General features: G+C 34.4%; 1 protein-coding gene across 6 annotated transcripts in view; it reads left to right on the top strand.

The window, feature by feature from the left end:
• Positions 1 to 13,783, top strand: part of LOC118162020 (cadherin-10) — a 102,487-nt gene that overhangs the window by 62,939 nt on the left and 25,765 nt on the right. For all 6 annotated transcript variants that reach the window (XM_035317911.1, XM_035317909.1, XM_035317908.1 and 3 more), the window contains 3 exons: positions 3,184 to 3,478; positions 11,430 to 11,549; positions 12,184 to 12,351. In XM_035317911.1, the coding sequence (XP_035173802.1) occupies positions 3,184 to 3,478; positions 11,430 to 11,549; positions 12,184 to 12,351 (583 nt within the window). The remainder of the gene's footprint in view (positions 1 to 3,183; positions 3,479 to 11,429; positions 11,550 to 12,183; positions 12,352 to 13,783) is intronic.

The following is a 13,783-nucleotide window of genomic DNA, read 5'->3' as shown; positions in this document are numbered from 1 at the left end:
TTTGAGTTTGAGGGAGAGAAGAGATTAATGATTTTGTAAATGGCATATAAATAACATTTTTCACTTCCAAATAAACTTGGTAAGAATTTTTGACACATAGCAACAGGAGAAATGAGAGAAAATCTTGAGTATTTATGCTACATTGCATATTAGTCACATAATGTGATAAAAGATCTTACATCCTTAATTAGATCTAAATACAGTTCTTAAAAAGTTTCACTTTTTGTTGTGGAGAGGTTTTCATTTGTCTTCAGAATCAATTCTGTTCACTACACTGTGTGCGCCTAGTGCAAGACAACATTCCCAGGCACCACAAAGGAGTTATCTGGATTGCTAAATTATTAAACAAGTCCTTGACATGCTTTTGCTAAATATCACTTTCCCCAACAATTTTCACCTTTCAAAGGTGACTCATAGGTGGCTTGTGAGTCACCTTTGGCCAGATACTGTTCATCGGGACAGTTTGCTATTATTCTGGAGTTAGAAAATTTGTTAGAAAGTATGTTGCCAGACTGCTAACTGGCTTCTGAATTTTCTGAGAACAGGCACTTTAGCCTCAATCTGCTATTACATAACCATTTAGTTTGTAAGAGTTTATCAGACCTGAGTTTGGAAATAATATGAGAATATTTTAATACTCCCATTAAAAATAATAATAATAATTAGTTCATATTTTGCCCCAATCTTTCTTGCTCAAGTAGACATTTATTATTATTTTTTTTTTTATTTCTGGTACAGATATCTGAGGAAGAGCAACCTTTTGTAACCCTCCTTCACCACTCTGCACTAAAAATACTGTATCTAGTGGTTATGGGCCACCAGTGAGCTCTTGGTAGCAAAACATTTTTGAAGAAAAGGTGGTATCCTAGGAAGCCTTGGAGAAGAAAACACTTGGTAGGCTTTTGAGAACTAGTTACACTAAAAGACATTATAAAATGGGCCACAGCCTGCAACGCTGTCTAGTCCCTAAAAGAAAGGTGACTTAAAAAGGTGAAAGGGTGAAAAGTCCCAACTGCAATGGCCTGACGGGAAAGAGCATAAGGGATTAAAGTTCAGTATAAAAATTCATTTCCCAGAAGGGGATTGAGAATGGCTTGAAACCTTCAGTTTGAAGTTGGTGAGAGAAATGGAAGGAAAAGAAAGAACGGGACTTACTTGCAAAAGATTTTTCTTACGCTTTCCTACTCATAATGTTTGGTGGAGCCTCCTATTTATTTCCTGTGGAATGAAATGAAGAAACTAATATGAAAGTATACATTTTGTAAAGTAAATATACATGTAATGCTTACATGTGATGTAAGCAAAGCTTAATTTGTCATTTTTTGATAAATATTCACAGTGTTTCTTTAAGTTTATTTCAGAATTGAAAGAATATAAGAAAACCATTATATAGAAAATCAAAGTTCAGAATGATGGTAGTTTTCTAAATTTCTGCCATTAAGGTTTTAATCCAAGATCCTGCATGAGCTCCTTCTGTTGCCCATATTGCAAGAGTCTGGGAAGCATTCTGTGTATGAAAATGTTTCACAGCAGGGTAATTTACTGTTTGACTTGAGCTTAACCCACCACGCCATAGTGTTTTATTTCAGTACAAAAGGCAAGGAAAGACACATTCAAAAACATAATAGTATAATATTCTACCCCTGGTAATGACTTACAATAGATACTATGGAAAGCAATATGAGGGCACCGAGAAAGAGAAATATTTCCATGATGCATGTCAGTGGGGATATTTGTATTGAGCTAAGTGTGTGTTGTTTTTCATTAACTGAAAATGAAACTTTCATGAGCTTGAATTAACAAAAACCCTTCACATGATTAAATATGATCTTGATGTAATTCTAAGTGATGTTATTAATGTGTATTCAAATAACTATGTTTTGAAAGGAACTAGTTCTGTCAGACTTCTTGGAACATTCTGATATAATCGAGTCTGATTTTTAAAAACAGTCTTTATATTTAAATAATGCAAAAAAAAAAAAAAGTTTTAGAGCTATCTGTTTCTTCTGCATACATATATTTGTACTAATACATGTGCACTTATGAATGTTTTTCTGGATTTACAAAATAAAACTCACTAAATTGTTGTCAACAATCATTACATCACATTTACATCACATGCGACTCTTTAACTCTAAACATGTTCATCATTTCTATATGGAAATATAGGTTTGTGACGAGGTAGTTAATCTACACAGATAGCTTCTTGTTTATAAAATCAGGAGTATTCAAAATATTCTTAAAATTAATCAAAGCTTCTACTTGATATGACACTTCTGCTGAACCCCAAAATAAAATACAGATTTCATGGTGACAACAAATCTGAATTCCAGAGTCCTTCTGTTAGGTATGAAATCAATTATATTGGAAGGAACTTAGCAACGTTGCAACAAAGTGATGAGAGTAATTATAGTAAGTGAATCCAAAAGATCAAATAACCCAACAGTGTACTGAACAAAGCAATGTAATAGATTTGTTGTTGTTTTTATAGATGTTCTGAAATCAGTTAGTACAAGTTATTAATAGGTGAAACTATGCTTTACATTACTTAGATAATGGTTATAATGGTTATAAATGGTTATAAAATCAATACTGAATGCTTAGTAAATCTATTTCTTTTCTTTAGCTTATTTACATTAGTTGATGGGATTAAAATGATAATGACAATAAATGAAATATTCTCCAACTTAGGAGAAATACAAATAATATGAAATATAAAATTTTAAATTAGTATGACATGGATCCAGTTGTTCAATTTTCCTTACTTGTCATGTACCCTTCCATGTTCTTTATCTGCTTAGTGAATTTACAACTAGCACAGCAGGTTGTGAATTTTTAATAGGATCTCTTCAAGGAAGGAAAAGGTCAATATTAACATAAAAATCTTCTTTAAGAACTGTGGTGCAAAGGTTTCTTAGCAGAAAGCAGGTGTTGCTGCGAAACTGAAATCTGCCACAACAGTCAAATTAAAAGATTCTTGGCGCTAAGTTAGGAAACAAATGCCTCAGTATAACAACATGACTGCTAGTCAATGGTGACTGAAAATTACTTTGTTTTGTTGCTGCATTCAAAAATGATTTAATATATAATAATGATAACAATAATAATAATAATAATAATAAACAGTTTTTGATTACTTCTAAATAAAATGTTTTATTTTTCTTCCTTTGTTTTTCACTTCAGCTTCATTCTGACCAGGATAAGGGAGATGGATCCCTCAAATACATTTTGTCTGGAGATGGGGCTGGTACTCTTTTTATAATTGATGAGAAAACAGGTGACATTCATGCCACTCGGAGAATTGACAGGGAAGAAAAAGCCTTTTACACCCTGCGTGCCCAAGCTATTAACAGAAGAACTCTGAGACCAGTGGAACCCGAATCTGAGTTTGTCATTAAAATCCATGACATTAATGACAATGAACCAACGTTTCCAGAAGAAATTTACACTGCTAGTGTTCCTGAAATGTCAGTAGTGGGTGAGTGCTTTTATACTGAGGCCTGCTCAAAATACATTATTTGATGGATATTATCCCCATCGGTCATGATGGGAATTCTACTTCATGGAATAAATATCTTTCTTTTTGGTTTGCTTTTTCAAATACTAGAATTTCATCCAAAAACAGATTTTTTGATATGAGATTATGTCTACTTAGAATATTTAAAGCATTAACTTACAGTCAGTTGGAATATAAATAGTATATAATGGTGAATAACCCTCCTCCTTAGGATTTATTGGAATAAGATTGATAAATACACTACATGTAAATCTGTCTCATCTTTCACTCTTTCTGTGGCTGTTTGCTCATGTACTGTTCATGTACTGCCTGCAGGTGGAGACACTCTTCATTCTCTTCTTCTCATTTGGTTTTTGAATATATGAACAAATTCTCTTGTACTGTCAGTGTTCCTGCCTTAACGTATTCATGAATGGCCTCTTCAGGAGCCTTAAACAGCTTTTTGAGTTCATCTTGCTTCTGTTTGTACTATACTTTCAGTTCCTAGGGATAAGCCTTGAACATTACTCTTATCCTTATTGCTGATTGTATTGACAAGGATTGAGTAGATAGAAGGCAGAACGCTTAGCTAGAACTTTATATTAGGAAAACTTCCGCCATTCCTTGATATATATCATCCTAGAGCCTTCCAAGGCTTTTTCTTCACTATGACTCTGTATCTGTGGAACATTTGTAAAAAATTGAATTAGCATGCAATTTGCAATAGTAGTTTTTTTGTTTGTTTGTTTTTCATATATCATAGAATTTAATCATCTTTTAGAACAGAAACTTGTGAAAAATGTATGGAAAAAGAAACATCAAAATTATTTTTGTATTGACAAAATAACTTCTCCACATCAAAAGGTAGTTAGGAAGAAGATCCTGGATTCCTGGATTGCTATAGTTTGCTCTCTCCAGATTAATTTTATTGAGTTCCAGTATTACTATTACTTACCCATTGTTGGTTAATAGCCATTATTTACTTATTGTTGGTTGTGGGCTAAGAGATTGTCAGACTTGTTGATGTAAGGAATACAGAGAGAAACTTCAGTCTTGGATAGAATCGTACTGTTGCTTTGTATGTGTCTCCTGCTACGGTACTCACTTTTGCGAGCATATAAAAACATATAATCTTTCTATAAAAGTCTGAAAACATTAAGCAGAGTTTAGGATATGAATATTATCTCAAGCATATGTACCAGAAAGAGATATTACAAAGTCAAATTACTGTGTTTTTTGGCTGGTCAAGTAAATAGGAAGTATATCATTCAGTAAAAAGTACCGTGCTAATATAGCCTGGCATAGTCAACATAGCACTGCATTGTGCTATATAGAATTATCCACTAAAAACATAGCTATATATTTATAGAATGCCTTGCACTCCTGCTGCCATCATGTGGGAAGTCTGGAGCACCAGGCAGACGCATACACTTAAACTAACGTGTACATAAAATCACAATCTTTGTTCTTCAAAGTTTTAATTTATTTAAATCAATTATATAATTAGTTTATTATTTGTAAACCAGTTATATAGATTGGTTTAGAAATATTTATATATATATGTATTTGCTTTGTGGTAACATGAAAATATGGTGAATAAATGAAAAAGCATGGCTCTTTCTGTATCAACGGTGAAAGAGGACCTGCTGTAGACAGATTGTGACATTGATCAGAAGTAATGCCTTTTATTTAGGGAGATAATTTTTTGTTGTTGTTGTTCATTTGTTCCAATTCTTGTAGATGTTATCATTGTCTTTTATATCCTCTAGTCATCTTCTGTATATTTTCACCATACACACAATGCTTTATGTATCTTGGTTATTTATTCTTTGTTTTCTTCATTACACTCTAAATCCAGGCTAGTCTGTAATATGATTAGCAACTTGCAACTTGTATTTATGCCTTCGGGGCTTCTTGTACATTACTCTGGAACGGGATTCTCAAGACCTCTGTTACCACCTGGTGCTTGAACTCTCAGTTCCAATACAGAATATGACTGTTTCAAATTGATTGGCTTAATCCTATCTCTATGCTAAGTAGTGTCAAAAATAGTAAACTATTTTGCAGTTTTGCTGCTGAATTGTGCATACATTTGGACACACTGGTACCACAAGCACAGTGCTGAGATGTTCATATTAACTCTATATGCATTCATGTGAATGCGAGAAAGACAGCTATGACAACATATCACACCATTCATATGCTTCGTTGCTTTTAGAGCTATACTATATAATGTAGCTAGTAGCTAGTGTTCAGAACTAGTGGGTTCCTTCTCACACATTTTAACAGTTTTCAGAAAGATTGCATGAGTCATTCATTCCATGTCTCTGTTAATTACTTACTGAGTAAACTGCTAAATGTTTAATCACCAGTATTTCTTTACCAATTCATATATGAAAACTGTTATTGCCTAATGTCCTGCTTTCTTTACCAAATTACACAAAAGAATTGCACAAGTAGTAAAATATGCAAGCATCAGCTTGAAATAATTGAAATCTGTGGCATCCCTTGAAGTGCAAGACTTGTTCCATCCTAAAATACCCTGTATTATAAGGTACAAAGAGGTAGTAGTACCTAATAATACTACTAAGCCTGTATCTGCTCCCTCTGTCCCCTATTCAAGGTATCAAACTATGACATAGCTGTATGCGAGTCTTTCAGAAAAGAGACAGCAGTTGTGATTTCTGCCTCAGGCTGTAGTATTAGCTTGATGAATACCTGAGAATGGGTCTATTTTTATTATCAATTACAATGTCTTGACAAAGGCCCATAAGTTCTTGCTTGTCTTGTTCATCTTTTTTCTACTGCTCATTAATGATAGTTAAGGGCAGAGATAAATGGGCCAACTTCGGGATCTCCCATTTAGGTCAATAGCCTAGAAGACATCTTGCTCTCCTGAAGTCTTTGTACAGATTTCCAAATATTTTCTCCTCTTTTACTTTTTTTTCTTTCCTTAATCTCAAAGTTTATGACTCAGAATATTCTGGCTTTTACCAAAATATTCTGTTCTGACCATTATATTCTTTACTTGTCTCTTTTCTTGCTCATCTAAAGGCTTCTTTTCAGAACTGTGTAGATGAGTCTATTTTAATCTCTAGAGCTTTTTTTTCTTTTTTTTTTTTTTTTTTTTTTTCCCTGTCACCACATAATTTCTGTTATTTGGTGATGCTTCTCTGTTCATCTGTTGTATCCTAGATAATCTCTAATCATTCTTGATCCTTATTCCATCCTGTATCTTCAGTGCTAAATAACTTTTCCTATGAATTATTATTATTGTCTCAGAAGCACTTTGAGCTACTATTATCTGTCATGCTCCCTAGCTGGTATTTTCTGCTTCTGAATTAGGACTATAAATGTACACTTCAATGTAACCTCCCTCTGGGTTTGCATGCAATCTACAGGTTGGGCCTGTAAATCCCTACCTCTGGTTATCTTTGTCTTTCTCTTCAGACAGCATTTAGAGCTACTGTTGCTTGGCTTTCTCCCTAGTATTTTTGTTCAGTCCCTCATTAGTGTTGTTCCAAAAATTCCCAGTGCTTAATCCTTTCCTCTGCCATTGCATTTATTTTGTTATACTTCTTTATTGTTTCCTATTAATAAAGATTTTCTTTACTTTTTTCATAATGATCTCACTAAACCTTTTGCATCTCATTTTTAATTTCATAATGCCAATCATAATAGATTTTGAAAAAACATGATTATATTACATTTTTATATATTTTACACATGCACTTTGATTTCACTTTGCATATAAATCCTGCCTCATAAAGAGAAATATACATATATATATATTCTTTAAAAGGACCATCTTAAAAGAATTAGAAGCATCCACTGACATACTTGTCAGCTGCTTATTTTCTTCTAAGTTACAGGAGTACCATGTAACTAAAGAACTTTCTATGTAGATTTCTCTGAATATGGAGCTCTTTCCTGTTATTCTGCTGTATTAAATAGTTTATTTCCAGGGAGAACATATCTCATTATTTCCTCTCTTTTCTACTAGAAAGAGCAGAAAATTCCTGTTAATTCAACTTGTTATTTTAATGTATAATTTACTATGGAGGGCACTTGTTGTAGTTAAATACCACATAACTCACTTGGGAGTAAGGAAATATAGGTTACAAATTCAGCTCCACAACAGATACTCTGTTTGTTTTTTCCCCAGTTAATTACCTTCAGTGATTCTTCTCTATTACTTCTATATCTTAAATGCTCCATGAGGTTAAAGTCATTAATACTTGTACAATGTTTGAAGATGTTCGCAAGGAAAGCATTAAAAATAACCAAGTTCATTAATTACTAATGTAGTATGAGACCTTAGGGAAATTCAAAGGTTATAATTAAAATTATGTTCAAATATGTCTTCTGAGAACTACAGTAACCTGACAAATGGATGTCGTTTATTTCTAGGCCTAGTTCACCACCATATGATTCTAGTTTATTGTATAGTGAAATTTGCAAGTATATGAGGAGGAAGTTAATCCACAGTCTTTTTCATGATCTTACTTATTCCATACATAGCTGGTGCCACATTCTCCAGTATATTGTCACTGTGTCCTTTATGCCCTCCTATAGACTTCAGATTAGGCTTCAGATTAGGCTTTGGCCTGAGGGCCAAAGACTTCATCAGAAGCAACCTGTGCCTATGTAAAAGATAGAGAGCAAGGTCTGGACTGAGTAGTGCGGACTAAGTCACACCCACACTGTGGTTTGTAAACCCCAACATGAACAGTCAAAATCAATGCCTTGGGTACTAGTTAGTTCACCCCAGGTTTCAGACTGCTTCAAGTAATATATTAGCAGTATTGAGGATCAGAGGTCTTCAGTGACTTCAGTGAACTGAAGCAAAACAATAATTTTGGTAGTTTGACAGCTGATGTGCACAATATAACTTTAATGACACAGCTGAGGATTTTTTTTTTTTTTCCTTTTTTTTCTGCCTTTCAGAACTCCTAATCTGCTTTACTTGATGTTCATTGTCCACTTCCATAGACCGTAGTTATTTTTTGCTGCTATTAGCTGAGAAGAGAGGATGCCTAGTGGCCTCTTCCTAGTGCCCAGAGCCTTACTTTCCCAGTGTAGTCCTACTCTCATGCTGTCACTTAACCATCCTTCCAGCATGTCCCAACATAATTAGCTAGCATACAACTCTATCCCACTGTCTTTCTTTCTTCTGTCCTTTATCCACCCAGCAGCAGTCCTCAGTTTTATTTAGCTGTAATAAAGAGGCTATTCCACAATTGGAAAAGGAAACACAAATATTAGGAGATTTTATTATTATTATTATTATTATTTTTTCTGACTGGAGTGGTGAGAAGAGACAAAGTCTTACAGTAGTGCAAATAGTGGACTTGTTACAGATGTGGCTTTCATTTAAGATAACTTAGCTTGAAGTGATTTAAAAACTAAAAATACTTTACAATATAAAAAGTAGTATAAAACTGAAAGATACACAAGTCCTGAAGACCTGGTATGCTTTTATTTACTTTTATTAGTTAAATTTATTTAATAAACAAAGAGGAAGGAAAGAAGCTTTACTCAGACATCAGAAATACATTTGGTATTTTTCCTGTAAAGAGGACAGGGCTGCAAAAATTTGAAACAAAAAGCATGATACGGGGTAATATTCTTGAAATACATTAAGATGGGCTGCAGGTCAGAAATAAACATTTGCAAGAAATGGAAGAATACTGGGAAGAGGCTAAGTAGCATTACACTATTCATTTACAGTGTATTTTCAAATATGAGTGCTGCAGAAAATAGTTTGTGTCAAAACAGAGAAATATGCAGGTAAAGCAGAATCAACATGGCTGGTAATTTCAAACTGATCTCTGCATGTCGATTGTCTGGAATGACTATTGGGATACTGAGCAAAGAGGACACACAGTGATGTGACCATAGCCCAGAACAAATCATGCATGGCATTGGTCATACTGTTTGCTGGAAGCGCTCCCAGTCTAATATGCTCTTCCTGATTGTTCTTTGCATGGTTTCTGTCAGGTTTCATGTAGAAATCACTGATCCCTCTGTGGATGGATAGAAAGCATGTCTCTCTGCCTCTGTGAATAAGGGCTATGACCAAAGTGGTGACTTCTGAACCCTGAATTGCAGGCAGAAATGCAGCTGTGCCCTTGCTGTTTTCCTGGCACTACCTGCCTCGTGGCTGGCCAGCAAAATCCAAGGATCTGAGGCCACAGTAAAAGCATAGTTCATCTTTTCTGCTTTGGGGTGATGAGGTGTACATTACCCTGAGCACAGCCTATGGAGTAAATCACTGTGTGACAGTGATTTAAATTAGGGACCCTAAGTCTATTCCCAGAGACTGTTACAGGAACTGGATCAAATCTCTTTTTGCAAGCAGTGTCTGATATATTTTATTGGGTGTGTATGTGAGTGTGTATGTGTGATTACTCTAGAGAGTAATCTAGAGAACAGGATAGCTGATACAATTTGTTTCTTGTTTCATGTATGTGTGTTAAAATAGTGTGAAGTAATATATTGTATATGCGTTTTGACATTCATAATTGAGGGGGTACTATTAGAGACATTATTACATTGCAAAAACAAATTTTATTCCATTTATTTATTTTAAAGTTACTAAACATGTTCTTCAGTTTTCTTCCAAATGATACGTTGAAGTAGATTATGTTTTTTAAATAAAAATGAAATAAAAATATGATAAAATTTACTTCCTATTAATAACCATATAAGTAACTATCTATATATTTGACCATATAAATGAAATATAAAAATTAGAACAAAAAATAACAGTTGCAATAATAGCTCCAAAATATCACCTTTCATGTTTGCAACATAAGCTTTTCTCATTGATAAATGTGTTGTTATGATAGGTGTTATGTAAGCATAGGATCATAGAATGGCTTGGGTTGGAAGGGAGCTTAAAAATTATCTAGTTCCAACCCCCCTGCCATGGGCAGGGATTCCATCCACTAGATCAGGATGTCCAGGGCCTCATCCAACCTGGTCTTGAATACCTCCAGGGATGGGGCATCCACAGCTTCTGGGCCTTCTGGGCTGCAAGCTCGCATTGCTGGCTCATGTCAAGCTTTTCATTCATCGGAATCCCCAAGTCCTTCTCTGCAGGGCTGCTCTCCATGATTTCTTTTCCCAGTCTCTCCTCATGGCTGGGATTGCACTGACCCAGGTGCAGCACCTTGCATTTAGACTTACTGAACCTTGTTAGGTTCACGTGGACCCAATTCTCAAGCTCATCCAGGTCCCTTTGGCTGGCATCCCTTATTGACTGCACATCTCAGCTTGGTGTTGTCTGCAAACTTGCTGAGGGTGTGTTAAATCCCACTGTCTATGTCACTGATAAGATATTAAACAGCACCAGTCCCAAAACAGACCCCTGAGGGACACCACTCGTCAGTAGCCTCCACCTGGACATGGATCCATTGAGCACAACTCTCTGAGTGCAACCTTTCAGGCAATTCTTTATCCACTGAATAGTCCGCCCTTGTCATACATATTTGTCTATTTCTGATATTTTTTTAAATATCAAACTGGCATCATTGTATGAAAACATGACAAAACAGAACAAAAACTGTTGTGGGTAATTAAAAGCAGAGATATACTGCTATAAAAACAAGTAAGTCCTCTGAAAAGGCGTACATAATATGAATGCGTGATAGCAGGGTAGGGATAAAATTCAGCTCAACCACTGCTATTCTTTACCTTTACTGACTAGGCCTTAATCATTGTGGAATTATGGAAGTTTAGGTTCAAATTGTGTAGAATGAGACCCCGAAACAGAGAAGAGAGTATCTAAAGTTGACTATAAGATAATAAATATGATTGAAAAATTCAGTCAACATTAGCTGAAACTTTCTTTGGGTTCTGCTCAATCAGAAATTAATGTTGGACCTCGATTTAGTACTATCTGAAACTAAATTGACTTTGGATGCTTCAGGTACTTCCGTGGTGCAAGTCACAGCTACTGATGCCGATGACCCTTCCTATGGAAACAGTGCCAGAGTCATTTACAGCATACTTCAGGGGCAGCCATATTTCTCCGTGGAACCAGAAACAGGTCAGGAAATTGTCATTATTTCCATTTACCATAAACTTGTTCTTTCATTTTAAAAATCTCAAATCACCTAAAAAAAAAAAAAAAAAGTAAAAGTTAACTTAAATGAAATAATATTTCTTGCTTTTTCCCTCATAATTTATAGGTTCTTATAATAAATAAAAATAAAAACTAAGAGTTATTACAGCTACCACTCTAAAGTAAAAGTATTTTTGCAGTGGTATAATTGCAATAGCTAAGACAGTGTAAAGTTCTAAGAATATTTTTGATAAAGGCAAGATGAAAGGTTTGTGTCCTAGAAAATGTTGTTCTTTTATTCTTAGTGGTTCTACTTAGACTAATAAAAGGTGTTCTTTCCACCCTCAAACCTTGTATTGCATAAATATCTTGAATCATTTTTAGCATGAAATATAAACTGGAAAGGGAGCTGTGATAAAGAACTAAGATTTTTTATAACAAACAGATAGCCTGTTCTGAAGAGTATTTATAAAGCGCATGAACAAATTTTTGTACTTTAAAGCATGAAATGAATACTTTAGGAATATATTTCACAGACTAATAAAAAAAAAATGCAACAAGTAGCTGCACATCATAAATAAAGGCACAATTAACAATTTTTGTTTGTTCTTTATTTAAGGCATCATCAGGACTGCTTTGCCAAACATGAACAGAGAGAACAGGGAGCAGTACCAAGTTGTTATCCAGGCAAAGGACATGGGAGGCCAGATGGGTGGATTATCAGGGACCACCACTGTGAACATCACTTTGACTGATGTCAACGACAATCCACCTCGATTCCCCCAGAGTAAGCTGCATTTAATAGTTGTCCTGCACTCTTAAGAGCTTCAAACTAAAGAGTTTAGCAATCACCATCTGGTTTAATTTAGAGTAAATCTAGATTACAGGGCACACAGGAACAACAACAAAAAAAGGCTTATGTACTGATTTATTCACTATTATTAAAGCAGAATATTAAATGTTACAGTATTTATTTGTTAGGAAAACAGTTACATGATCAACTATAACTACAGAAGACCTGGGATACCTTCCAGTACTATGGGAGGCAGTTGGAGGTGAAATCGTAAGAGCATTAGAGCAATGTATTTCTTTCCCCTTACCTATTGCTTAATTCCTAGACACTCCCCCATTGGAAAATAAAACATGTAGCAATTGTAGGTATGCAGAAGTGTTTGAACTGTTTTATCTGCTTAAATATTTAATCATGGAGAACTTGGAAAATAAATTACTTGAAAGAAAACAAGCATACTTGTACTTTTCCAGTTAGTGCTACAAAATCTGATAGATTTCCCAAAGTGAAGTAAATGGCATTTAATTTTTTTTTAATTGCTTATGTTTACCAAAGGCTTTTATACTTTTTTGTTTGTTTGTTTGTTTTTTGTTAGTTTGTTTGTTTGATTTGTTTTTAACTTCTGATAGTACAGTTATCAAGACACTTTAACCTCAAAGTAAAATATGAAAACATTATCAGTCTCTACATAGTATAGAAATTTTATGTAACTAGAAATGTGTTAAAGTTTAAGCATTTTAAATATGTTTGAAACATTTTGTGTGTATTGAAGTCATAATATTTGTAAGATGGTTTGGACATAATAGCTAAAATATATGTATCATCCTCACAATACAGGCTTTCTTCTGAATCCAATAAACTGGAGTACAACTCCACTAAATCCAGTAGTTACTGATGATCAGCCTTCAGGCTCATAATAACAGAACTAGTTTCAAATGATTCTGATTTAAGCATGTTCTTTATAGCACAAATAGAGTACATAATTTTGCTCAATGTAATTTTGTTGTTAATATATATATGCATTTAGCTGTATTAACATGTGATTTCATATACTCTCAGAACAGAAAAATCATGAGCAATTGAGTATTTACAGTTTGAGCATTTCCCTACAGGCCATATTCTGGACAGAATTTATTGTTTATTTGTCATTTTAAGTCCCTTTGTAATTTCACATTGTTTTGATTTATTACATTTTTAGTTTACATTTATATATGTAGGATTACGGTAATTCCAGTGCTGTGTAGGTGAGGAATGCTGCTTTACTGCTCTCTGGAGCAATTTAGGAAGACTTTTCAAAGATGTTACATGTTCAAAGATTTACAGAAAAGCTAATTTTAACAGTTATACTTAGGACAGCATATAAGCTATGCATTGTTATGCCCTTCCCTTCCCTTCCCTTCCCTTCCCTTCCCTTCCCTTCCCTTCCCTT

Source organism: Oxyura jamaicensis, chromosome 2, assembly GCF_011077185.1.
Source record: "Oxyura jamaicensis isolate SHBP4307 breed ruddy duck chromosome 2, BPBGC_Ojam_1.0, whole genome shotgun sequence".
Classification (NCBI taxonomy): domain Eukaryota; kingdom Metazoa; phylum Chordata; class Aves; order Anseriformes; family Anatidae; genus Oxyura; species Oxyura jamaicensis.
This window is presented reverse-complemented; position numbering and strand designations above follow the sequence as displayed.